This window comes from Danio rerio, chromosome 14 (assembly GCF_052040795.2).
Source record: "Danio rerio strain M-AB ecotype USA chromosome 14, GRCz13ab, whole genome shotgun sequence".
NCBI classification, from domain to species: Eukaryota; Metazoa; Chordata; class Actinopteri; order Cypriniformes; family Danionidae; genus Danio; species Danio rerio.
Genome location: NC_141034.1, coordinates 2,853,863 through 2,879,721, shown reverse-complemented (window position 1 = coordinate 2,879,721; position 25,859 = coordinate 2,853,863). Strand labels below are relative to the sequence as shown.

Below are 25,859 nucleotides of genomic sequence, written 5' to 3'. Positions count from 1 at the left end.
TGATGGGTTACAGCTGGAAGAGCACTCGTTATGTAATATATATATATATATATATATATATATATATATATATATATATATATATATATATATATATATATATATATATATATATATATATATTAACCGGTATTTAGAACTAACATGTTAAGCTTTAAATGTTGTGCGTTATCCAATAATGCTACTGGAAAATTCTAATGAGAATTCATCTGAATGATTCTAAAATGGGTTATTGCGCCTGCTTAGCAATTCAGCGTTCTTATGACAATACTGATTACTTGTTTGGTAATGATGGTGGTTGTTGCTGTTGTTTGTTTTTAAAGTCATCCAAATTTCCATAACCAGTGTAAAATCCAGTCATGCATAATTCATTTGTGATCATTATTTAGTTAAAATGGTTAAACATGGTGATCATTGATATTTAAATATAATAAGAGTTCATAAAAATTGTATTATCTAAAATGCATAATTCAATAATTGATACGAATTAAAAACTTTTACTTTGTTTTTTTTTTCATCCGACAGAAATACGTCATGATGTATAATTAGTTTGTACGTTTAAATTGCAGTTATGGATGTTGGAAGCAACAGTTTTTTTGGCCGAGCTATATCGAGTCTATACCTTTGTGATTTAGTTTTGCATTTCTTCAGTAAACTTTTTTTCTTAAATAAGATTGGGTCTTACTCGCGTTTTTTCTAGCCGCAAAATGTGTTACATATGGATGTGCACGTGCAATATCATACTCATTGTTCTGGGGAAAATGTAATTAAATTACCCATATATATTTCGTTTTCAGCTGCAAGCTGCGAGTGACCCTGATAGTGGTGTGAATTCTGAATGCTTGTATAAATTAAGTCAAAACGAGCATGTTTTAGATATAAAGGACATGGCAGAAGATAAATAGCCGTTTCTGGTTTTACAAAAGACCCTTGATCGGACGAATAAAGCTGAACATTATTTAATATTAACAGCAATAGATGGTGGCAATCCGCAAAAACTGGAACACTAAACAACAGTAATTGTACTTGACGTCAATGATAACCGTCCTTTGTTTTGCCGTGATGTGTATTCCTGATATATGATGTTGCATATATATATAATCAGACGTAGAGAGCTGTATTGCAGATATGTGACATTTTAAAGAAACCTCACGGTGTCATTGTTGTACAAGGAAAGTGTGTGTTCACCCTGCCCCCAATATTCTAGTTTGCATCAGGCAAAGCGCAAAGGGTGGATGATTTCTATTTGAAGACATCTGAAGACAGCGTAACGGTGGCAGATGCTGCCTTTTCGTGTGTACTTATTGTTATTTTGTATTTTTCAGTTATGATAAATGTATGATCCGCTTAGGTAGTGTCATATAATTTTGGATTTCGCCATCCTTCGCAATGGAAGCTGGAGGACAAAGGCGCACAGGGGAGCACTGGTGGATGATCATCTGTTTCTGCTTTATTCTGTGCTTTGGGCAGCAGCTTTCAGCTCAAATAAGATACTCGATTCCAGAGGAAGTAAAAGAGGGATTTGTTGTGGGAAATATCGCCAAGGATTTGGGACTTGATGTCAGCAGTTTGATGGACAGGCGATTTCGCATCGTTTCAGGATCGGATGATTCGCAGTTCGTGGTAAATCCGAACAATGGTGTCTTGCGTGTTCAAAGGAAAATCGACAGAGAGGAGCTGTGTGATGGTATTGGAGCATGCTTGATTAATCTTAAAATAGTGGTGGAAAATCCACTTGAGATTCATTATATTGCAGTTGAAATAACTGATGTTAACGATCACTCGCCAACATTCACAGAAAAAGAAAAGCGATTAGAAATTTCTGAAAACACTCTAATAGGGACGCGTTTTCAGCTGCAAGCTGCGAGTGACCCTGACAGTGGAGTGAATTCTGTGCGCGTATATAAATTAAGTCAAAATGAGCATTTTGATTTGGAAATAAGGGACATGGCAGAAGATAAACTGCCGTTTCTGGTTTTACAAAAGACCCTTGATCGGGAGAAAAATGCTGAACACAATTTAATTTTAACAGCAATAGATGGTGGCAATCCGCAAAGATCAGGAGCACTGAACATAACAGTAATTGTTCTCGATGTAAATGACAACCGCCCTATGTTTAGTCACGAGGTCTATTCTTCAACACTGCATGAAAACGTGCAAGTTGGAACTTTAGTAATAAAAATGCTGGCAAGTGATTCTGATGACGGCCCAAATGGTGATGTGACTTACACTTTTGGAGGAGCTAACAAGCAGAACATCTTTAATATTTTCAGCCTGGATAGAGTAACGGGAGAAATCCGTGTTATTGGAGAGGTAGATTTTGAAAAGAACAATGTCTATAAATTAGATGTACAGGCTTCTGATAATGGGCAGCCGCCATTGACCACTGACTGTAGAGTAATTATTAAAATACTTGACTTAAATGATAATAAGCCTACTATTGAAGTGACGTCACTTTCGAATGTCGTGTCTGAGGATTCCAAGCCTGGTACTCTAATCTCACTCATTAGTGTTACTGATAGAGACACCGGTATTAACGGGAGAGTTGTGTGTTCTCTCTCACAGCATGTTCCCTTTGAGTTAAAACCATCAGTTCAGGAAAACATGTTCTCTTTAGTGACTAAAGGGAAACTGGATCGTGAAACTTTATCTCATTTTGACATTACAATAACAGCTACTGACTTGGGTCAGCCTCCGCTGTCCTCTTATAAGACTCTGAGCGTGCAGGTGTCAGATGTAAACGATAACCCACCTGAATTTAGTCTAAATCCTGTCGAATTATATATGATTGAAAACAATGCTGCAGGAGCACCCATTCTCACGCTTAGTGCTTTTGATAAAGATCTGAATGAAAATGCTATCATTTCATACCAGATTATTAAAGGGAATGGGACACAAAGTGATTTGACATCTTTCCTGAATGTCAATTCGGAGACAGGCGCAGTTTATGCACTTACAAGTTTTGATTTTGAAACAGTTAAAAAGTTTCAGTTCCACATACTCGCCACAGACTCTGGAAGTCCATCTCTGAGCAGTAACGTGACAGTGAACGTGTTTATTCTGGACCAGAACGACAACGTTCCAGTGATCTTATATCCAGTCAGCGCTAACGGTTCTGCTGAGGGTGTGGAAGAGATTCCCCGTAATGTGAACGCAGGTCATTTGGTGACTAAAGTCAGAGCCTATGACGCAGATATAGGCTACAACGGCTGGTTATTATTCTCACTGCAGGAAGTTAGTGAGCACAGTCTCTTTGCTTTGGACCGCTATACAGGACAGATAAGGACCCTTCGCTCATTCACAGAAACAGACGAGGCCCAGCATAAACTGGTCATACTGGTCAAAGACAATGGGAACGTTTCCCTCTCAGCAACAGCGACTGTGATTGTCAAAGTTGTGGAGCCCAAAGAGGCTTTTGCAGCTTCTGATGTTAAAAACGCAGAGAAAGACGAGGAGGAAAACAACGTGACATTTTATTTGATCATCACTTTGGGCTCGGTTTCGGTGCTTTTCGTCATCAGCATCATCGTGTTGATTGTAATGCAGTGCTCCAAATCTACAGACTATTCGTCCAAGTATTTACAGGACACAAATTATGACGGGACTCTGTGTCACAGCATCCAGTACAGATCTGGAGACAAACGCTACATGTTAGTCGGACCCAGAATGAGTATCGGCTCTACTATAGCACCAGGCAGTAATAGGAATACTCTAGTCATACCAGATCGCAGGAGGAGAGACTCTGGAGAGGTAAGAGTGGCTGATTCATTTTAATCTCATTTTGGCTTTACGATGTTTGTTTTAAAACAATGCATTTAATAAATTTAATTAGAAGTAAAAAGTTTTTACATGAAGACTATAAAGTTTATATATATATATATATATATATATATATATATATATATATATATATATATATATATATATAACTGATGAGGCTAAACGGTACAAAATGTTGTCCTTATTATGGATAAAGTGAGTGGGTACTTGTTTAGATATCCACGTTTTGAAGTACATAAGAAGCAGCCTATACAGGCCTGGTGGAGCTGTCCACTTGCGTTGGTGCTGAATTTAGCCGCGGTTGCATTTTAAATGGACCGGGACTTTGCATACACTGCTTTTTTTAAGCATTTCATTTGCGTTATGTATTAATTGCGCATCTATTATGCTCACACACTCCTACTCACGCTGCTTTGTGCGTTGCGTATTTTATAAAAGCGAGTCTGTTGTGTAAGTTTTGTGCTTAGATGCGGTTTTTATTGTTGTTTTGTACAAAAATCATAATGGAAAATATGTGAACTTGTCTTTCTGTGCACCACGCGATGCCACTGTTGCCCTAGTAATGTGGAACAGATTTAATCCTGCCCTGACGGTGACGTGAAAGGGCTGTATTTTCCCCTCACATTCACGAGGAACCATTCGCGAGCTTATGGGCAGCATAACAGCAATATGCTGTGCTAACAGTATTTACGGTTAATATATTTTTTTTCCACGATGCATCTAACACTAAATTGTGGCGTATAATCACCTAGAATATATTGATTATTTGAGTAACGGTGCTAGAAACACTTGCAATGGAACCCGGAGGACAAAGGCGCGGATGGGAGTGCTTGTGGATTTCTCTGTGCCTCTCTTTGTGCTTCGGACAACATGTTTCAGGCCAGATAAGATATTCTGTTCCGGAGGAATCGAAAGAAGGATCTGTTGTAGGGCATATTGCTAAGGATCTTGGCCTTGATGTCAGCGCTTTAGCTAACCGGAGGTTTCGCATCGTGTCTGGATCTAAGGACGCGCTTTTTCAGGTAAATCAAAACAATGGCGTGTTATATGTCCATAAGAACATTGACAGAGAGGAGCTCTGTGATGGAAACGGCGCATGCTTGATTAATCTGAAAATGGTGGTCGAAGATCCTTTAGAAATACATTACGTCGTGGTGGAGATAACCGATGTTAATGATAATTCACCCACATTTACTGAAGAGGAGCAGCATTTTGAGATTGCAGAGCACACACCCACAGGGACACGTTTCCAAATACAGGCAGCACGGGATGCTGATACGGCCGTGAATAACGTCAGGTCGTATAAACTGAGTCAGAATGAGCATTTCGAAGTGGAGACAAATGACAGACATGGCGAAAAAATACCGCTTTTGGTTTTAAAGAAAGCTCTTGATCGTGAAAAAGCCGCAGAGCATAGATTAATACTTACTGCAGTCGATGGTGGAAATCCTCCACGGTCAGGGAATCTTAATGTAATTGTTACTGTGCTTGATGTTAATGACAACCGACCTGTATTCAGTCAAGAGTCTTATGCTGTAACAGTAAAAGAAAATGCTGCAATCGGAACAGTATTGCTAAAACTTAACGCAACCGACTTGGACGAGGGCTCAAATGGAGTAGTAGAGTATACATTTGGAAGGAACCTAAAACGTACAGTGCAAAATCTTTTTATATTAGATAGTGCAACAGGAGAGATTCAAATTAAAGGTGAACTAGACTTTGAGGAAACAGACGTGTATAAGTTAGACGTGCAGGCATCTGATAAAGGCCAGCCACCATTAGCAGCGGAATCTGTCGTTATCATTAAAATTATTGATATAAATGATAACGCACCTGAAATAGACCTCACGTCGCTTTCCAGTATAGTTTCTGAAGATTCTAAACCTGGTACTCTAATTTCGTTAATCAGCATCAGTGACAAAGACTCTGGTATAAATGGAAAGACAGTACCAAGTGTCTCTGACAATGCACCCTTTGAGCTGAAACCATCATTTCAAGAAAATGTTTATTCCCTTGTGACTAAGGGAAAACTAGATCGAGAACTCATGTCTCATTATGATATAACCATATCAGTCACTGATTTAGGACAACCTCCTTTGTCCTCCTTTAAATCTCTAAGCGTGCAGGTGTCAGATGTTAATGATAACCCACCTGAATTTTCTCATGACCCGATGGAGTTATATTTAATGGAAAACAACGCGCCTGGGGCCGCCATACTATCGGTGACAGCATCTGATAAGGATTTAGATAAAAACGCAATGATTATATACAGTATTATTAAAAGTGACTCCGCGCATAATGATATGGCATCTTACTTAAACATTAACTCCGAGACAGGGGTAATTTACGCCTTAAACCGATTTGATTTTGAAGTAGTTAAAAAGTTTCACATTCACGTGCTCGCCACAGACTCTGGAAGTCCATCTCTGAGCAGTAACGTGACAGTGAACGTGTTTATTCTGGACCAGAACGACAACGTTCCAGTGATCTTATATCCAGTCAGCGCTAACGGTTCTGCTGAGGGTGTGGAAGAGATTCCCCGTAATGTGAACGCAGGTCATTTGGTGACTAAAGTCAGAGCCTATGACGCAGATATAGGATACAACGGCTGGTTATTATTCTCACTGCAGGAAGTTAGTGAGCACAGTCTCTTTGCTTTGGACCGCTATACAGGACAGATAAGGACCCTTCGCTCATTCACAGAAACAGACGAGGCCCAGCATAAACTGGTCATACTGGTCAAAGACAATGGGAACGTTTCCCTCTCAGCAACAGCGACTGTGATTGTCAAAGTTGTGGAGCCCAAAGAGGCTTTTGCAGCTTCTGATGTTAAAAACGCAGAGAAAGACGAGGAGGAAAACAACGTGACATTTTATTTGATCATCACTTTGGGCTCGGTTTCAGTGCTTTTCGTCATCAGCATCATCGTGTTGATTGTAATGCAGTGCTCCAAATCTACAGACTATTCGTCCAAGTATTTACAGGACACAAATTATGACGGGACTCTGTGTCACAGCATCCAGTACAGATCTGGAGACAAACGCTACATGTTAGTTGGACCCAGAATGAGTATCGGCTCGACTATAGCACCAGGCAGTAATAGGAACACTCTAGTCATACCAGATCGCAGGAGGAGGGATTCTGGAGAGGTAAGAAATCAGATTAATTTCAATAGCAATAGCCATGAAGCAATTATTTTTATAAGTCATTTTGATGAAAGTGCTATATTTCTACATATTTATGACATTATCGAGCTGAATATGTTATTTCATTTCTTGACACCTTTAATCTGAAATATTTTATGAGTCATGACGAACGGCGGGGAGCTGCCCTTCAGTTGGTGCTGAAATTAGATGCTGTTTCTTGAGAGTTGAAAAGTTTAACGATCTGTTTCAGAAGTCATAAAAACAAAATTGAGATTAGAGGAGTGAATACAGTTTTGAACCTATGCCTATGTATCTAGTTTATTCTGCCAATATCCTACATTTATTTACTATACATTTACTATATATATATATATATATATATATATATATATATATATATATATATATATATATATATATATATATATATATATATATATATATATATATATATATATATATATATATATATAAGCGATTTTTTAAAAGACTTAAAATGTCACAAGAAGGCTAATAACTTATATAAATAAGCTGCGTATATTATTATGTCTGTATTAATTGTTTTTTAGTTGTTTTTATTTCCAATACCACTCGGTGTCGGTGTTGCTCCAGTATTTGTCTAAGATAATAAACCCTACCCTTGATCGTGACGCCATTAGGGGTGTGCTGTTTTTTTCTCCTTTTTTTACGCACACACACTCAATGCTCGGCATGCACAAACGCTGTATTACCGGGACATAACATTATCATTTCCATATGTTGTTGTTTGTACATGATTTTCTTACCATTAACATCCAATACGACATCGAATAATCGAGGATATATACATTTGATCCCGTTTTCTACCTGGTCGCGATGGAAGCGGGAGGACAAAGGCGCAGACGGGAGAACTGCTGGATTGCTTTGTGTATTTATTTTCTGATCATCGGACAGCAGGTTTCAGCTCAGATACGATATTCTGTTCCAGAAGAAGTCAAAGAAGGAACCGTTGTTGGAAATATTGCTAAGGATTTGGGTCTTGAAGTAAGTAGCTTGGTGGACAGACAGTTTCGCGTGGTTTCTGGATCTAAGGAGGAGCTTTTTCAGATAAATCAGGACAATGGCGTTTTGTATGTTCATAAGAAAATCGACAGAGAGTCTCTGTGTGTTGGCAGTGGTGTCTGTATGGTTAATTTAAAAACTGTTATTGAAAATCCTCTCGAGATTCATTATGTAGAAGTAGATATATCTGACATAAATGATCATTTTCCTAGATTTCCTGAAAAAGAGCAGCATTTAAGAATTTCCGAAAGTACACTACCTGGTGCTGACTATCAGTTACAGGCTGCCAGAGATCCTGATTATGGTACTAACTCGGTCCGGTCATATAAATTAAGTACTAATGATCATTTTGAAATTCGAGTGAGAGAGAATGATGAGGATAAGAAGCCGTTTTTAGTCCTGAAGAAGGCTGTTGATAGGGAGATTACTACAATTTACAAACTGCTTTTAACAGCAGTAGACGGAGGAAATCCTCCGAAATCGGGCACTCTTAACATTACTATTACTATTCTCGATATAAATGACAACCGCCCCGTGTTTAGTCGAGACACATATTCTGCAACACTGCAAGAAAACTCTCTTATTGGCACTGTGGTCGTTCGAGTAAACGCAACTGATATGGATGAAGGAATGAATAGTAATATCGAATACAGCTTCACAACTTTACACAGCAAAGAGCATGATGTTTTTGAGCTCGACCCAGTCACAGGTGAAATACGTGTAAAAGGGGCAGTGAATTTTGAAGATACAGAAGTTTATAAACTCGATATTCAGGCCTCAGATAAGGGGCATCCATCAATGTCTGCAAACAGCAGAGTTGTTATTAAGATTATTGATTTGAATGACAACAGCCCTGAGATTGAGATTACGTCACTTTCTAAGAACATTCCTGAAGATTGTAAACCTGGAACGGTGATTTCTCTGATCAGTGTGACCGATAAAGACGCCGGGATAAACGGTAAAGTCATCTGTCAGTTGAATAAAAATGTTCCCTTTGAGCTAAAGCCTTCTTTTAAAGACAACATGTACTCTTTAGTGACAAAAGATCGCTTAGACAGAGAGACTCACTCACAGTATGACATTACAATAACAGCCTCTGATTTAGGACAGCCGTCTTTGACTGCATCGACCACTCTAAGCGTTCAGATTTCTGATGTGAATGATAATGCTCCAGAATTTAGCATAAATCCTCTAGATCTTTACCTGATGGAAAACAATGCTGCAGGTTCGTCCATAATTTCAGTCTCTGCGTCTGATAAAGACTCTGCTGAAAATGCCGTGATATCGTATCATATAATTAGAGGTGATGGATCACAGGCTGATATGTCCTCTTACTTGAATATAAATTCTGAGACAGGTGTTGTTTATTCGCTGAAGAGCTTTGATTTTGAGATGTTAAAAACATCCCACTTTCACGTGCTCGCCACAGACTCTGGAAGTCCATCTCTGAGCAGTAACGTGACAGTGAACGTGTTTATTCTGGACCAGAACGACAACGTTCCAGTGATCTTATATCCAGTCAGCGCTAACGGTTCTGCTGAGGGTGTGGAAGAGATTCCCCGTAATGTGAACGCAGGTCATTTGGTGACTAAAGTCAGAGCCTATGACGCAGATATAGGATACAACGGCTGGTTATTATTCTCACTGCAGGAAGTTAGTGAGCACAGTCTCTTTGCTTTGGACCGCTATACAGGACAGATAAGGACCCTTCGCTCATTCACAGAAACAGACGAGGCCCAGCATAAACTGGTCATACTGGTCAAAGACAATGGGAACGTTTCCCTCTCAGCAACAGCGACTGTGATTGTCAAAGTTGTGGAGCCCAAAGAGGCTTTTGCAGCTTCTGATGTTAAAAACGCAGAGAAAGACGAGGAGGAAAACAACGTGACATTTTATTTGATCATCACTTTGGGCTCGGTTTCGGTGCTTTTCGTCATCAGCATCATCGTGTTGATTGTAATGCAGTGCTCCAAATCTACAGACTATTCGTCCAAGTATTTACAGGACACAAATTATGACGGGACTCTGTGTCACAGCATCCAGTACAGATCTGGAGACAAACGCTACATGTTAGTTGGACCCAGAATGAGTATCGGCTCTACTATAGCACCAGGCAGTAATAGGAATACTCTAGTCATACCAGATCGCAGGAGGAGGGACTCTGGAGAGGTAAGAAACAACAGATTTATTTTGATTACTTCACCACGTTTCTTTTAAAGTTGTTATACCTTTTAATTGTAGTAATGTAGTTATATATAATTTTGTGCAGAGTTATGCTTTCGGAATACTTTGACTCTGTCTGATCACTAAGTAGCAGCACAAACACGGAGCTGTTCAATTCGTTGGTGCTGAAATGAGAGGCATTCCTTGAGAAATTGTTTGACATTCCACGATATTAAAACATGTTTAAAAGACTTGTTATATATATTTACTTAGAGTACATATTTAAAATATTGTTAGTCTTGAAAAAGTGGAAAAATATTAAGCCTACTTAATGCAGATTTCAATATTTAGTATACTTTTTAAAGGTTTAAGTGTCTCATTATTTTATGAATAACAGACGTTATTGTGCAAAATCAAGCATTTTGAGCCACATGATGTCAGTGTCGCTTTAGTTTTTATCCAGTATATGTTAGGTCCTGCCTCAGATGATGACGCGAGCAATGCTGTTTTTTTGCACACACACACAAGGGAGACTGGGTATGGACAATGCGCTGTACTGAGATGCTGAATATAAACTGATTTCAGATATTTTATTGTATGTTTTTACTCATGATATTGTTGCCATAAGCAACGTACTACGGCCTCTGATATCCAAGGATATATACATTTGCTTCTGGAGATATTATTTTCCTTTCGCTCGCGATGGAAGCGGGAGGACAAAGGCGCAGACGGGGGAACTGCTGGATTGCTCTGTGTATTTATTTTCTGATCATCGGACAGCAGGTTTCAGCTCAGATACGATATTCTGTTCCAGAAGAAGTCAAAGAAGGAACCGTTGTTGGAAATATTGCTAAGGATTTGGGTCTTGAAGTAAGTAGCTTGGTGGACAGACAGTTTCGAATCGTTTCTGGATCTAAGGAGGAGCTTTTTCAGATAAACCAGGACAATGGCGTTTTATACGTTCATAAGAAAATCGACAGAGAGTCTCTGTGTGTTGGCAGTGGTGTCTGTATGGTTAATTTAAAAACTGTTATCGAAAATCCTTTGGAGATGCATTATGTAGAGGTGGAGATTTTAGATATAAACGACCACTCTCCGATTTTTCCTGAAAAACAGCAAAGTCTAAAAATCTATGAAAATACGCAACCTGGAGCTACTTTTCAGTTTCAGGCTGCCAGAGATGCTGATTCTGGGAGTAATTCAGTTCGGTCATATAAATTAACCCCTAATGATAATTTTGAAATTCGAGTGAGGGAGAATGACGAGGATAAGAAGCCGTTTTTAGTCCTGAAGAAGGCTGTTGATAGGGAGATTACCACAACATACAAACTGCTTTTAACAGCAGTAGACGGAGGAAATCCTCCGAAATCAGGAACTCTTAACATTAATGTAACTGTTTTGGATATAAATGATAATCGACCTGTGTTTAGTCGAGAGACATATTCTGCAACACTGCAAGAGAACTTCCCTATTGGCACTGTGGTCGTTCGAGTAAATGCGACTGATATTGATGAGGGATCGAATGGTGAAATTGAGTACAGCTTTGCAACGTTAAACAGTAAAGAGCACAAAGTTTTTGAGCTCGATCAGCTTACAGGCGAAATACGTGTAAAAGGGACAGTGGATTTTGAAGATACAGAAATATATGAACTCGATATTCAAGCATCTGATAAGGGGCATCCACCAATGTCTGCAAACAGCAGAGTTGTTATTAAGATTATTGATGTGAATGACAACAGCCCTGAGATTGAGATTACGTCACTTTCTAAGAACATTCCTGAAGATTCTAAACCTGAAACGGTGATTTCTCTGATCAGTGTGATCGATAAAGACGCCGGGATAAACGGTAAAGTCATTTGTCAGTTGAATAAAAATGTTCCCTTTGAGCTAAAGCCTTCTTTTAAAGACAACATGTACTCTTTAGTGACAAAAGATCGCTTAGACAGAGAGACTCACTCACAGTATGACATTACAATAACAGCCTCTGATTTAGGACAGCCGTCTTTGACTGCATCGACCACTCTAAGCGTTCAGATTTCTGATGTGAATGATAATGCTCCAGAATTTAGCATAAATCCTCTAGATCTTTACCTGATGGAAAACAATGCTGCAGGTTCGTCCATAATTTCAGTCTCTGCGTCTGATAAAGACTCTGCTGAAAATGCCGTGATATCGTATCATATAATTAGAGGTGATGGATCACAGACTGATATGTCCTCTTACTTGAATATTAATTCTGAGACAGGTGTTGTTTATTCGCTGAAGAGCTTTGATTTTGAGATGTTAAAAACATTCCACTTTCACGTGCTCGCCACAGACTCTGGAAGTCCATCTCTGAGCAGTAACGTGACAGTGAACGTGTTTATTCTGGACCAGAACGACAACGTTCCAGTGATCTTATATCCAGTCAGCGCTAACGGTTCTGCTGAGGGTGTGGAAGAGATTCCCCGTAATGTGAACGCAGGTCATTTGGTGACTAAAGTCAGAGCCTATGACGCAGATATAGGATACAACGGCTGGTTATTATTCTCACTGCAGGAAGTTAGTGAGCACAGTCTCTTTGCTTTGGACCGCTATACAGGACAGATAAGGACCCTTCGCTCATTCACAGAAACAGACGAGGCCCAGCATAAACTGGTCATACTGGTCAAAGACAATGGGAACGTTTCCCTCTCAGCAACAGCGACTGTGATTGTCAAAGTTGTGGAGCCCAAAGAGGCTTTTGCAGCTTCTGATGTTAAAAAAGCAGAGAAAGACGAGGAGGAAAACAACGTGACATTTTATTTGATCATCACTTTGGGCTCGGTTTCGGTGCTTTTCGTCATCAGCATCATCGTGTTGATTGTAATGCAGTGCTCCAAATCTACAGACTATTCGTCCAAGTATTTACAGGACACAAATTATGACGGGACTCTGTGTCACAGCATCCAGTACAGATCTGGAGACAAACGCTACATGTTAGTCGGACCCAGAATGAGTATCGGCTCTACTATAGCACCAGGCAGTAATAGGAATACTCTAGTCATACCAGATCGCAGGAGGAGGGACTCTGGAGAGGTAAGAATAACCCATTAAATCCTATAACAGTCGCACAGTTATGTTTATGTAGCGGATGTTATGCATGAAACTATCTAGGACTTATTAGTAGATTTATAAAAGGCCATGCGAGAATAGGGGAAAGCGTGTCATCGGTCAGCTGACTCCTCTCTGTGGTGGGTGTGTCGCTGCTGTGTGTCTATGTAGTCGCTGCTTAAGCCTTTTCTTTTCTTTTTCCTCTTTATGTTTTAGGTTTAATTCAGATATTTGCTTTGGAATGCTGGTATCTGTTTGGCTCCTTTTGCAATTTGGAGTGGCTGTCTTTGTAATGTGCAAGGTTATGTTTTAAATTTATAGAAGTTATACAAAAGAAATCTTGCTCAGTGCTTGGTGTTTGTAAGAAACCACTGACCGTAGGGAGCTGTTCACCTGTTTGGTGCTGAAACTCCACGCAGTTGCAAAACAGAGTTGATTGTCAAAGACATTTGTCACATCTGAGACATTTAAAAAAAGTTTTTACGATTTGTTTCAATTGTTATGAACAAATAACACTGGTAGTTTTTAAAATACTGAAATTTGCCAACTAAAATCTTCATCTACATTGTAAATTCGTAAAATAAACCTTAATTTTTGTATATTTTGCGACTGGCTTTTGAAAACGTATTTCAAACCACATGGTGTCGATGTTGTTGTAGAAATTAGCCAGGATATTGCGTGCCGCCCACAATTATGACGTGCAAAAGGGGCTGCATTGCTTTTCCCCCTCACGCACACACACTGAGGGCTCGGTGTGAAAGGACAATATACTGTTCTGACGCTATCATAAAAAGATGGATTTCATATTTTGTAAGTTTTCCATCATTTATTCGCCATAAACGTTCTGAGACGGACTTTAATATCCGAAAATATAGCCTGCACGTTTATTTCTGGACAACTGCAAATCGCTCGCGATGGAAGCGGGAGGACAAAGGCGCAGACGGGAGAACTGCTGGATTGCTCTGTGTATTTATTTTCTGATCATCGGACAGCAGGTTTCAGCTCAGATACGATATTCTGTTCCAGAAGAGGTCAAAGAAGGAACCGTTGTTGGAAATATTGCTAAGGATTTGGGTCTTGAAGTAAGTAGCTTGGTGGACAGACAGTTTCGAATCGTTTCTGGATCTAAGGAGGAGCTTTTTCAGATAAACCAGGACAATGGCGTTTTATACGTTCATAAGAAAATCGACAGAGAGTCTCTGTGTGTTGGCAGTGGTGTCTGTATGGTTAATTTAAAAACCTTAATTGAAAATCCTCTGGAAATACATTATGTAGAAGTTGAAATATTAGATATAAATGACCACTCTCCTAGATTTCCTGAAAAAGAGGAGCACCTGAACATTTCTGAAAATACACAGCCTGGTGCTGATTATCAGTTACAGGCTGCTCGAGATCCTGATTCTGGAACAAATTCGGTCCGATCATATAAACTAAGCCCTAATGATCATTTTGAAATTCGAGTCAGAGAGAGTGATGAGGATAAAGTGCCATTTTTAGTTTTAAAGAAGGCTGTTGATAGGGAAATTACCACAATTTACAGACTGCTTTTAACAGCAGTAGACGGAGGAAATCCTCCGAAATCTGGCGCTCTTAACATTACTATTACTATTCTCGATATAAATGATAATCGACCTGTGTTTAGCCGAGACACATATTCTGTGACGTTACAGGAAAACTCTATTATTGGCACTGTGGTTCTTAAAGTAATAGCAACTGATATAGACGAGGGATTAAATAGTGATATTGAATACAGCTTTGTCAAATTAAATATTAAAGTACAAGAGGTTTTTGAGCTCGATAAGATCACAGGTGAAATACGAGTAAAAGGGACAGTGGATTTTGAAGATACAGAAGTTTATAAACTCGATATTCAGGCCTCAGATAAGGGGCATCCATCAATGTCTGCAAACAGCAGAGTTGTTATTAAGATTATTGATGTGAATGACAACAGCCCTGAGATTGAGATTACGTCACTTTCTAAGAACATTCCTGAGGATTGTAAACCTGGAACGGTGATTTCTCTGATCAGTGTGACCGATAAAGACGCCGGGATAAACGGTAAAGTCATTTGTCAGTTAAATAAAAATGTTCCCTTTGAGCTAAAGCCTTCTTTTAAAGACAACATGTACTCTTTAGTGACAAAAGATCGCTTAGACAGAGAGACTCACTCACAGTATGACATTACAATAACAGCCTCTGATTTAGGACAGCCGTCTTTGACTGCATCGACCACTCTAAGCGTTCAGATTTCTGATGTGAATGATAATGCTCCAGAATTTAGCATAAATCCTCTAGATCTTTACCTGATGGAAAACAATGCTGCAGGTTCGTCCATAATTTCAGTATCTGCGTCTGATAAAGACTCTGCTGAAAATGCCGTGATATCGTATCATATAATTAGAGGTGATGGATCACAGACTGATATGTCCTCTTACTTGAATATTAATTCTGAGACAGGTGTTGTTTATTCGCTGAAGAGCTTTGATTTTGAGATGTTAAAAACATCCCACTTTCACGTGCTCGCCACAGACTCTGGAAGTCCATCTCTGAGCAGTAACGTGACAGTGAACGTGTTTATTCTGGATCAGAACGACAACTTTCCAGTGATCTTATATCCAGTCAGCGCTAACGGTTCTGCTGAGGGTGTGGAAGAGATTCCCCGTAATGTGAACGCAGGTCATTTGGTGACTAAAGTCAGAGCCTATGACGCAGATATAGGATACAACGGCTGGTTATTATTCTCACTGCAGGAAGTTAGTGAGCACAGTCTCTTTGCTTTGGACCGCTATACAGGACAGATAAGGACCCTTCGCTCATTCACAGAAACAGACGAGGCCCAGCATAAACTGGTCATACTGGTCAAAGACAATGGGAACGTTTCCCTCTCAGCAACAGCGACTGTGATTGTCAAAGTTGTGGAGCCCAAAGAGGCTTCTGCAGCTTCTGATGTTAAAAACGCAGAGAAAGACGAGGAGGAAAACAACGTGACATTTTATTTGATCATCACTTTGGGCTCGGTTTCGGTGCTTTTCGTCATCAGCATCATCGTGTTGATTGTAATGCAGTGCTCCAAATCTACAGACTATTCGTCCAAGTATTTACAGGACACAAATTATGACGGGACTCTGTGTCACAGCATCCAGTACAGATCTGGAGACAAACGCTACATGTTAGTTGGGCCCAGAATGAGTATCGGCTCGACTATAGCACCAGGCAGTAATAGGAATACTCTAGTCATACCAGATCGCAGGAGGAGAGACTCTGGAGAGGTAAGCGCCCTTTCATTTGTGCGGAGTCGTTCGCCATTATTTGCTTAAAGTATTTTCTTAAACTTTCAAAGTCTTTACATGCGAAATAGTTTTTTCATAGTTTAAATCATTTCAAATTATATGTTTATTTTATTCATGCAGTTGTTTTATGTATCTTTTTTATTATGTGCAAGTTTGTATAACAGTTTAATAATTACTACTATTACGGGAATGCGTTCGCGTGGGTTTCCTCCGGGTGCTCCGGTTTCCCCCAGTCCAAAGATTTGCGGTACAGTTGAATTGGGTAGGCTAAATTGACTGTGGTTTGTGAGTGTGTATGGATGTTTCCCAGAGTTGGAAAGGCATCCGTTGCGTACAACATATGCTGGATAAGTTCTCAGTTCATTCCGCTGTGGCTACCCTAGAATAATAAAAGGACTAAGCTGAAAAGAAAATGAATGAACGAATGAATGAATTACGGGTGTGTTGGTGCTGTTTGTGGTTCTGAAAAGTCGTTCTCCTTCACAGTCGCTGAGATTTTATTTTTATTTTTTGCTCTTTTTACAGTTGTGTCAGTTGATGAAAAACTATCAATGACTCAACTAATTTGAATAGATTAAAGACAGAGACTTGACTTCTCAACAATACAAAATTATTGGTAACACTTTATAACATGGACACACTATTATGCATTAAATGATGGTTAACCAATGCACAGATAATCAGTAGTAAAGTATAACTCGTGAAAAAACTCAACTTGATGTTTAAATATTGCTCATGCAGTAATCATTGATAAATGTTTTAGTTTTTCATGAGTTATACATGAACTCCCGATTATATGTGCATTAGATAAGCCTTATTTAATGCATGTTGGTGCACTCGTATTTGAAAGTGTTCCATTTTATTATAGCTATCCTTATCCAAAATGTTCTTAAAGATAATGACATTTTCATTGATTTCTCAGGCAATAGTTATTACCTCGTACCCCTCTAATAGAAAATATTATAGTTTTAGTATTACAGTTCCCCAATCATCCACATGTAATCAACTATAAAAAGGATTGCAAACAGAATGAATTACGAAACACTTTTACATTTACATGAAATTAAACCATGCTAATTCACTATTAAAACACCAGGCTGCTAGTACCTCAAAATACAATAGCGTTGCATAATATATACACTTTTATCTATATACAAGTCGACCACGTCAAACTCCTTATTTTAGCTGGAGAACAAAAATCAATGAGGAAAAATTATCTTAAAGCTAGCAACTCAAAACTGAATTACAAATATAATAAGGGCACAAGCAGTGAACAAGAAGTTACTTCATACCGGATTACGACTGTTAGATTGGCCAATAACTCATAAATCACAAACACATACACACACGCTCACTCTAAAATCACCTCTAACAGTCAGTCACGCAGGTGTGTTTACTATATAGCACGAAGCAGTTCCGTGCGTGTGGGATATACACAAACATTACAAACAAACAAACAAATAAAAAAAAATGAATGAATATATATATATATATATATATATATATATATATATATATATATATATATATATATATATATATATATATATATATATATATATAAAATAATGAATGAAAGTAAACACCTACACCCAGGTGGAAAGTTGTATTTTGACGTAATTATCATATTTTAGTTGTACTATAAAAAGTGGATATTAAATGTGTTATTTTGGAACAACTCCAAGTATAATAATTGTTATTTTATTTATACTTTAGATTACATTTAAGCTATTTGAAATATGTTGTAACATACTTGTGTTAAAATGGACATACTTTAACTACAATTAAAGTGTACTTTTAAAACTGTATTTTATTTAAAGTACATTTAAATAATATATTAGAAATGCATTTAAAGTGTATTTTTAACACAGCTGAAGTATATTTTAAGTTTAGAGAAAGTGTATTTTAACCCAGATGCAGTGCATTTTAAAACCAATTCAAGTATAGTATAAGCTCAGAGTTCAGATGAAGTACAATTTAAGCACAGCTGAAATGCATTTTAAAACTAGTTAAATTATATTTTAAGGCCAGGTGAAAAATATTCAAAGCTTCACATTAATGTGTTCTTACTATACTTACCATACATTTGCAGAGTACTACAATACCTACTTTATTTCAGCATTAATAAACAAAATAATAAAGAAGAATGCATTTTATTTAAATTAAAAAATATGCTGTAAAAGTACAATACAAACACAAATAACTGCACGGTTTTTAAATGCTTGAAAATTGTATTTTTCAACTTTTTCAATTGACAATTAACATTGCATAACAGTGTGAAGCTAAATATTTTGAAATACAAGCTAAAGCACGTGCTCATTTGCAGTATTTAAAATATGTTTCATTATGTCTAAAACAATTACAAATAACACGCATATGTTTAAAACACGCTCAAATCGGCACCGTTTCACAATATTCTTAAACAAAGTACACACAAAACATGCTTTAAGAAAGAATAAAATCAGTGTGTTCTCTGTAAATACATTAAAATGCATAACTAGTAAGCTTGAGTTAGTTTTTAAAAGTGCAATTACGATTTTTTTTTTTTTACCAATGTACTTGTATATAGTTTATAATAAGTCCCTTAAATGCAAACCAACACATTTAAATTGCACTTTAAGTAAGTATGTTATTTGTGCTAATTGTGTTTAAACATGCTATCTACATTTTTAGCACATTTGTATTATATTTAAAAGCATTTCTTTTTCATCTGGGCACTAAACCTGTCGCATTCAGTAAGCGCTGTATAATAAGATATATTCACTATTTTGTTTTAGAAATTATTATATGTGTATTTGAAACAGTTCTTGCTTTTACCATTTGATGTCAGCCTTACATAAGGATTGACTGGGGAGATTTTGCCCTGCCCATTATGAATGGTGCGTATGTCTTTTTTGTTCGTTTACGCTGGGATGGGAGCTTTATTCTGTGTCACGGATTTGTCCTCTCTTATTTAAAAGCGTTTTTAACCATGGAAGCCGGAGGACAAAGACGCAAATGCGATTTCTGGTGGAAGGCTTTGTGTTTCTTCTCGCAGCTTAGCATCACGCTGCAGATTTCAAGCCAAATACGATATTCTGTGCCAGAGGAGGTACTTGAGGGATATACAGTGGGAAATATCGCAAAGGATTTGGGTCTTGATGCGAATACTTTGGTGGATAGACGGTTCCGTATCGTCTCTGGATCGAAAGATTCTCTCTTTGAGGTAAATCAAAACAATGGCGAGTTGCATGTCAGTAAGGAAATTGATAGAGAAGAGCTGTGTGAGGGAAACAGCGTATGCTTGGTGAACTTAAAAGTCGCAGTTGAAAATCCACTTGAAATACATTATGTTGGAGTAGAAATCACTGACGTGAATGATCACAGTCCTCGTTTCCCCGAGAAAGAGCAGCATTTTAAAATGGCTGAGAACACAATTGAAGGTGCACGCTTCGAGCTCCAAATTGCAAGAGATCCAGACATCGGAAGCAATTCAATTCGACATTATAAATTAGCAAAAAATAGCTTTTTTGAGCTGGAAATGAGAGACGGCGACGAAGAGGAAAAGAATCCGATTTTAGTTTTGCTTAAACATTTAGACAGAGAGAAAAATTCCGAGCATAGACTTGTGTTGACTGCAGTGGATGGAGGCGTCCCCCCTAAGTCAGGTACTTTAAATATTACTATTACTGTTCTTGATATCAACGATAACCGCCCTGTATGTACTAAAGATACATATTCAGTAACAATTCCAGAAAACACACCTATAGGGACAGTGATAGCAAGAGTAAACGCCACTGATTCTGATGAGGGTTTAAATGGGGAGGTTATATACACACTAGGGAAAACTAGTAGGCGAAAAGTGCATGAAATATTTAGCCTAGATAGTATAACTGGCGAAATTAATATTAAAGAGCCAATTGATTTTGAAGAGAACGAGGTACATAGACTTACAGTGCAGGCTACTGATAAAGGACAGCCGCCGATGACCACTGACTGCAGAGTAATTATTAAAATCACCGACGAGAATGATAATAACCCAGAGATTGACGTCACGTCCCTTTCTAACATCATACCTGAGAACTCAAAACCCGGTACTGTGATATCTCTAATTAGTGTATCAGATAAAGACTCTGGTGTTAATGGGAAGGTTGTTTGTAGTCTTTCAGATAATGTTCCGTTCGAGTTAAAACCATCTGTGCAGGAAAATATGTATTCTTTAATTACTAAAGGTGAGTTGGACAGGGAAGTTGTGGCAGATTATAAAATCACAATTAAAGCCAGTGATCTCGGTCAGCCGTCTCTCTCCTCTTTTAAAACTGTTACTGTGCAGGTGGCTGATGTTAATGACAATAAACCAGAGTTTGACAGAAATCCCCTTGAGCTGTATTTAGTGGAAAACAACACGCCTGGTGCGTCAGTATTCTCCGTGAGCGCGTCAGATAACGATCTAAACGAAAATGCTGCGATATCCTATCAGATAGTTAGAGGAAATGGTACAGAGAGTGACATGTCTTCCTTTCTCAGTATTAACCATGAAAGTGGAGTCATCAATGCGCTGAAAAGTTTTGATTTTGAAGCCATTAAGAAGTTTCAGTTCCACATACTCGCCACAGACTCTGGAAGTCCATCTCTGAGCAGTAACGTGACAGTGAACGTGTTTATTCTGGATCAGAACGACAACGTTCCAGTGATCTTATATCCAGTCAGCGCTAACGGTTCTGCTGAGGGTGTGGAAGAGATTCCCCGTAATGTGAACGCAGGTCATTTGGTGACTAAAGTCAGAGCCTATGACGCAGATATAGGATACAACGGCTGGTTATTATTCTCACTGCAGGAAGTTAGTGAGCACAGTCTCTTTGCTTTGGACCGCTATACAGGACAGATAAGGACCCTTCGCTCATTCACAGAAACAGACGAGGCCCAGCATAAACTGGTCATACTGGTCAAAGACAATGGGAACGTTTCCCTCTCAGCAACAGCGACTGTGATTGTCAAAGTTGTGGAGCCCAAAGAGGCTTTTGCAGCTTCTGATGTTAAAAACGCAGAGAAAGACGAGGAGGAAAACAACGTGACATTTTATTTGATCATCACTTTGGGCTCGGTTTCGGTGCTTTTCGTCATCAGCATCATCGTGTTGATTGTAATGCAGTGCTCCAAATCTACAGACTATTCGTCCAAGTATTTACAGGACACAAATTATGACGGGACTCTGTGTCACAGCATCCAGTACAGATCTGGAGACAAACGCTACATGTTAGTTGGACCCAGAATGAGTATCGGCTCGACTATAGCACCAGGCAGTAATAGGAATACTCTAGTCATACCAGATCGCAGGAGGAGAGATTCTGGAGAGGTAAGCGCCCTTTCCTTGGTACGAAGTCGTTTGCCAAATTTTGCCTAAAGTATTTTCTATTACTTTAAAAGTGTTTTTGTGCGAAATTTAATATTAAAGTATTCCCTTATTATATATATATATATATATATATATATATATATATATATATATATATATATATATATATATATATATATATATATATATTTTTTTTTAGCAATTTTGTATGGCAGTTTAATAATTACTATTACGTTTGGTGTCTGTTTGGTGCTGTCCGTGGTGCTGAAATCTCGTTTTCTTTCACGGTCTTTTATATTTATTTATGTAAATGTTTGTTTATTTTGCTCTTTTTACAGTTGTGTCAGTTGTGTTAATTTTTATTTTTGCAAACCTCATTGGGAGCTTTCAATAATTTACACGGTCACATTTTATTGTGTCGGTCCATTTGTTGAATTTAAGTTACACTGCATCCACATGCCACATAATTCTCATTAGATTTTAAGTAGACAGGTTGGGGTTGGGGTTAGTGTAGGTTGACATGTACTTGCAAAGTTTCTTATAGTCAGTAAATGTCTGTTGAAGGAGCAGCATCAGCAGATATTAAGCAGACAGTCTACTAATACCTAAAAGACCATCAAAATAAAGTGTTACTATTTACAGTTGTATTTTTCCCATCTTGCACATATCCTAAAATTTTTGTGCAACTATGTCACGAATTGTCCTGACAGTCATTTCTATATTATTTGTAGTTGTGATTTATTTCTCGTTTGTACCATGTGGGGTCAGTGTTACATCACAATATGAAATAAAGATTTGGCCCTGCCTATCTGTATGTGGTGCGCTTGGTTGTTCCGTTCAGTTAAGCTGTGATAGCAGCCAAGCAGGCTAGCATACAGAGCGATAAGCGGAGAAAAAACATTAAATGTTATAGCATTTTATTGATTTAATTAAAGAATGTCGCATCTGGAAGGTATACCATTTTAACTGAAGATCACAGTGACGGATTATAGCTGCGCAATACAGGAATCGTTAACGATGGCTGAACAAAGAGAGTACTGGTGGATCGCTTTGTGTTTTTCCTTCATTCTGCGCTATGGACAGCAGGTTTCAGCGCAGATAAGATACACCATTCCTGAGGAAATGAAACAGGGATCTGTCTTGGGAAATATTGCTAAGGATCTGGGGATTGACGTGAGTACTTTGGCGGACAGACGGTTCCGTATTGTGTCTGGTTCTAAAGACGCATATTTCCAAGTCAATCAGAACAATGGCGAGTTATATATCCTAAAGAGCGTAGATAGAGAAGCGATCTGTGAAGGAAACAGCGCGTGCTTAGTGAATCTGAAAACAGCAGTCGAGAATCCTTTAGAGATTCACTATGTTGCAGTAGAAATAACTGATATAAATGACAACAACCCTAGCTTTTCTGAACAGAATCAACATTTCGAGATAGCAGAACACACTCCTACAGGAACGAGCTTCCAGCTGCACGCGGCAAGAGATCAGGATACCGCACCGTATTCTGTTCGTCTGTATAAATTAAGTCAGGACGAAAATTTTGAAATTGATATCAGAAATAGCGATGAGGAAAAAATCCCCTTTTTGGTGTTGAAAAAGCCACTCGATCGCGAACACAAGGCAGAACATCTGCTGATATTACAAGCGATCGACGGTGGAAACCCTCCTAAGTTAGGGACCCTTAACGTCTCTGTTACTGTACTGGATACTAATGATAATCGCCCTGTGTTCAGTAAAGACATATATTCAGTGAGTTTACAGGAAAATTCGCCAGTTGGTACAACTGTAATTAAAATAAAAGCAACAGACAGCGATGAGGGCTCAAATAGCGAGATTGAGTATTCCCTTGGTAAAACTTTAAAGCGCAAAGTGTATGACATATTTGATTTAGATCACATTACAGGCGAGATAAAAGTTAAAGGAGAGGTAGACTTTGAGGACACTGATGTTTATAAACTTGACGTTGAGGCCTCAGATAAAGGCCAGCCTCCTTTGTCTGCGCAATGTCGAGTTATTATAAAGATACAAGATATAAACGACAATAAACCTGAAATTGAGCTGACGTCATTATCTAACATAGTTTCCGAGGACTCTAAACCCGGCACAGTTATAGCTTTGATAAGTGTCTCGGATAAAGACTCTGGCTCCAATGGTAAAGTTGTGTGTAGTTTATCAGAAAATGTCCCTTTTGAATTTAAACCCTCTTTTCAAGATAATATGTATTCGCTGGTGACAAAAGGACGATTGGATCGTGAACTTGTTCCCCATTATGACATAACAGTTACAGCAACAGACCTAGGTCTGCCTCCTTTATCATCCTTCAAAACGTTAAGCATTCAGGTGGCAGATGTGAACGACAACCAACCTGAGTTTGCTAGTAAATACCTTGAGCTTTACATATTTGAAAACAATGCTCCTGGAGCATCCATATTCTCTGTTAGAGCATCAGATAAAGACGTGAACGAAAATGCGTTGATATCGTATCAGATAAATAGAGGAACGCAAAACGAAATGACATCATTCTTAAATGTAAATTCCGAATCTGGGGTTATTTACTCGCTTAAAAGCTTTGATTTCGAAACGATCAAAAAGTTTCAGTTTGACGTACTCGCCACAGACTCTGGAAGTCCATCTCTGAGCAGTAACGTGACAGTGAACGTGTTTATTCTGGACCAGAACGACAACGTTCCAGTGATCTTATATCCAGTCAGCGCTAACGGTTCTGCTGAGGGTGTGGAAGAGATTCCCCGTAATGTGAACGCAGGTCATTTGGTGACTAAAGTCAGAGCCTATGACGCAGATATAGGATACAACGGCTGGTTATTATTCTCACTGCAGGAAGTTAGTGAGCACAGTCTCTTTGCTTTGGACCGCTATACAGGACAGATAAGGACCCTTCGCTCATTCACAGAAACAGACGAGGCCCAGCATAAACTGGTCATACTGGTCAAAGACAATGGGAACGTTTCCCTCTCAGCAACAGCGACTGTGATTGTCAAAGTTGTGGAGCCCAAAGAGGCTTTTGCAGCTTCTGATGTTAAAAACGCAGAGAAAGACGAGGAGGAAAACAACGTGACATTTTATTTGATCATCACTTTGGGCTCGGTTTCGGTGCTTTTCGTCATCAGCATCATCGTGTTGATTGTAATGCAGTGCTCCAAATCTACAGACTATTCGTCCAAGTATTTACAGGACACAAATTATGACGGGACTCTGTGTCACAGCATCCAGTACAGATCTGGAGACAAACGCTACATGTTAGTCGGACCCAGAATGAGTATCGGCTCTACTATAGCACCAGGCAGTAATAGGAATACTCTAGTCATACCAGATCGCAGGAGGAGGGACTCTGGAGAGGTAAGCAAATGGCTGAACAGTCTGTGTATTAGTTTTATGCCAGTGATGGGCAAACTCGGTCCTGGAGGGCAGGTGTCCCTGCACAGTTTTGCTCCAACTCTAATCAAACCCACCTGCTTATAGGTTTCTGGTGATCTTGAAGACACTGATTAGCTTGTTCAGGTGTTTTTGACTGGTGTTGGAACAAAACTCTGCAGGGACACCGGCCCTCGAGGATCAAGTTTGCCCATCCCTGTTTTATGCTCACAATCTTGAGACAGATGTCAGTTGCTGTCCATGGTACTGAACATGCTCAAATTGTTGTTTCAAACCGTCTTTCCACTTTCACATCTTTTTTATTATTTATATTGTTGCTATGATACAAATTAGGTACATTATTAAAGTATAGTTTAATTAAATATCCAAATCTAAAACTGATGAAAAGCAAAAAAAAAAAAAACGGCAACTTGTGGTTTATTTTTATACTGCAGAGCATCTGAGATTTTGCAGCCTGGTTTGAACTTCTCCAAGTAGTTTTGCATGTTTGTGTTTGTTTGTATTTGATTAAAGTTACTGTGGCTGATCGTGAAATAATAATAAAAATAAATACATTTTCTTAGGACGTGATGAATAAGTAAGGTATAATTCTGATTGCACTTAATTTTGTGTCTGCGCAACGCTTTCTCACGGCAATTT

At 38.6% G+C, this 25,859-nt stretch overlaps 16 protein-coding genes across 16 annotated transcripts in view; all 16 read left to right on the top strand.

Moving 5' to 3' along the window:
* Positions 1-25,859, top strand: part of pcdh2a1 (protocadherin 2 alpha 1) — a 264,980-nt gene that overhangs the window by 52,848 nt on the left and 186,273 nt on the right. The gene's annotated exons all lie outside the window — the stretch shown is intronic.
* The window catches only part of pcdh2a2 (protocadherin 2 alpha 2), a 259,967-nt gene that overhangs the window by 47,835 nt on the left and 186,273 nt on the right, over positions 1-25,859 (top strand). The gene's annotated exons all lie outside the window — the stretch shown is intronic.
* pcdh2a3 (protocadherin 2 alpha 3) overlaps positions 1-25,859 on the top strand; it is a 256,777-nt gene that overhangs the window by 44,645 nt on the left and 186,273 nt on the right. The gene's annotated exons all lie outside the window — the stretch shown is intronic.
* pcdh2a4 (protocadherin 2 alpha 4) overlaps positions 1-25,859 on the top strand; it is a 250,948-nt gene that overhangs the window by 38,816 nt on the left and 186,273 nt on the right.
* The window catches only part of pcdh2a5 (protocadherin 2 alpha 5), a 250,948-nt gene that overhangs the window by 38,816 nt on the left and 186,273 nt on the right, over positions 1-25,859 (top strand). The window lies entirely within an intron of this gene.
* Positions 1-25,859, top strand: part of pcdh2a7 (protocadherin 2 alpha 7) — a 244,558-nt gene that overhangs the window by 32,426 nt on the left and 186,273 nt on the right. The window lies entirely within an intron of this gene.
* Positions 1-25,859, top strand: part of pcdh2a8 (protocadherin 2 alpha 8) — a 241,085-nt gene that overhangs the window by 28,953 nt on the left and 186,273 nt on the right. The gene's annotated exons all lie outside the window — the stretch shown is intronic.
* Positions 1-25,859, top strand: part of pcdh2a9 (protocadherin 2 alpha 9) — a 220,067-nt gene that overhangs the window by 7,935 nt on the left and 186,273 nt on the right. The window lies entirely within an intron of this gene.
* pcdh2a10 (protocadherin 2 alpha 10) overlaps positions 1-25,859 on the top strand; it is a 214,655-nt gene that overhangs the window by 2,523 nt on the left and 186,273 nt on the right. The window lies entirely within an intron of this gene.
* Positions 1,390-25,859, top strand: part of pcdh2a11 (protocadherin 2 alpha 11) — a 210,743-nt gene continuing 186,273 nt past the window's right edge. Inside the window, exon 1 of the mRNA NM_001024150.2 lies at positions 1,390-3,750. Within this exon, the coding sequence (NP_001019321.2) occupies positions 1,390-3,750 (2,361 nt within the window). The remainder of the gene's footprint in view (positions 3,751-25,859) is intronic.
* Positions 4,575-25,859, top strand: part of pcdh2a12 (protocadherin 2 alpha 12) — a 207,558-nt gene continuing 186,273 nt past the window's right edge. The window contains exon 1 of the mRNA NM_001024151.2: positions 4,575-6,929. Coding sequence (NP_001019322.2) covers positions 4,575-6,929 — 2,355 coding nt within the window. The remainder of the gene's footprint in view (positions 6,930-25,859) is intronic.
* Positions 7,782-25,859, top strand: part of pcdh2a13 (protocadherin 2 alpha 13) — a 204,351-nt gene continuing 186,273 nt past the window's right edge. Inside the window, exon 1 of the mRNA NM_001024152.2 lies at positions 7,782-10,136. Within this exon, the coding sequence (NP_001019323.2) occupies positions 7,782-10,136 (2,355 nt within the window). The remainder of the gene's footprint in view (positions 10,137-25,859) is intronic.
* Positions 10,833-25,859, top strand: part of pcdh2a14 (protocadherin 2 alpha 14) — a 201,300-nt gene continuing 186,273 nt past the window's right edge. The window contains exon 1 of the mRNA NM_001024153.2: positions 10,833-13,187. Within this exon, the coding sequence (NP_001019324.2) occupies positions 10,833-13,187 (2,355 nt within the window). The remainder of the gene's footprint in view (positions 13,188-25,859) is intronic.
* The window catches only part of pcdh2a15 (protocadherin 2 alpha 15), a 198,016-nt gene continuing 186,273 nt past the window's right edge, over positions 14,117-25,859 (top strand). The window contains exon 1 of the mRNA NM_001024154.2: positions 14,117-16,471. Within this exon, the coding sequence (NP_001019325.2) occupies positions 14,117-16,471 (2,355 nt within the window). The remainder of the gene's footprint in view (positions 16,472-25,859) is intronic.
* pcdh2a16 (protocadherin 2 alpha 16) overlaps positions 19,365-25,859 on the top strand; it is a 192,768-nt gene continuing 186,273 nt past the window's right edge. Inside the window, exon 1 of the mRNA NM_001024155.2 lies at positions 19,365-21,827. Within this exon, the coding sequence (NP_001019326.2) occupies positions 19,365-21,827 (2,463 nt within the window). The remainder of the gene's footprint in view (positions 21,828-25,859) is intronic.
* pcdh2a17 (protocadherin 2 alpha 17) overlaps positions 22,845-25,859 on the top strand; it is a 189,288-nt gene continuing 186,273 nt past the window's right edge. The window contains exon 1 of the mRNA NM_001024156.2: positions 22,845-25,184. Coding sequence (NP_001019327.2) covers positions 22,845-25,184 — 2,340 coding nt within the window. The remainder of the gene's footprint in view (positions 25,185-25,859) is intronic.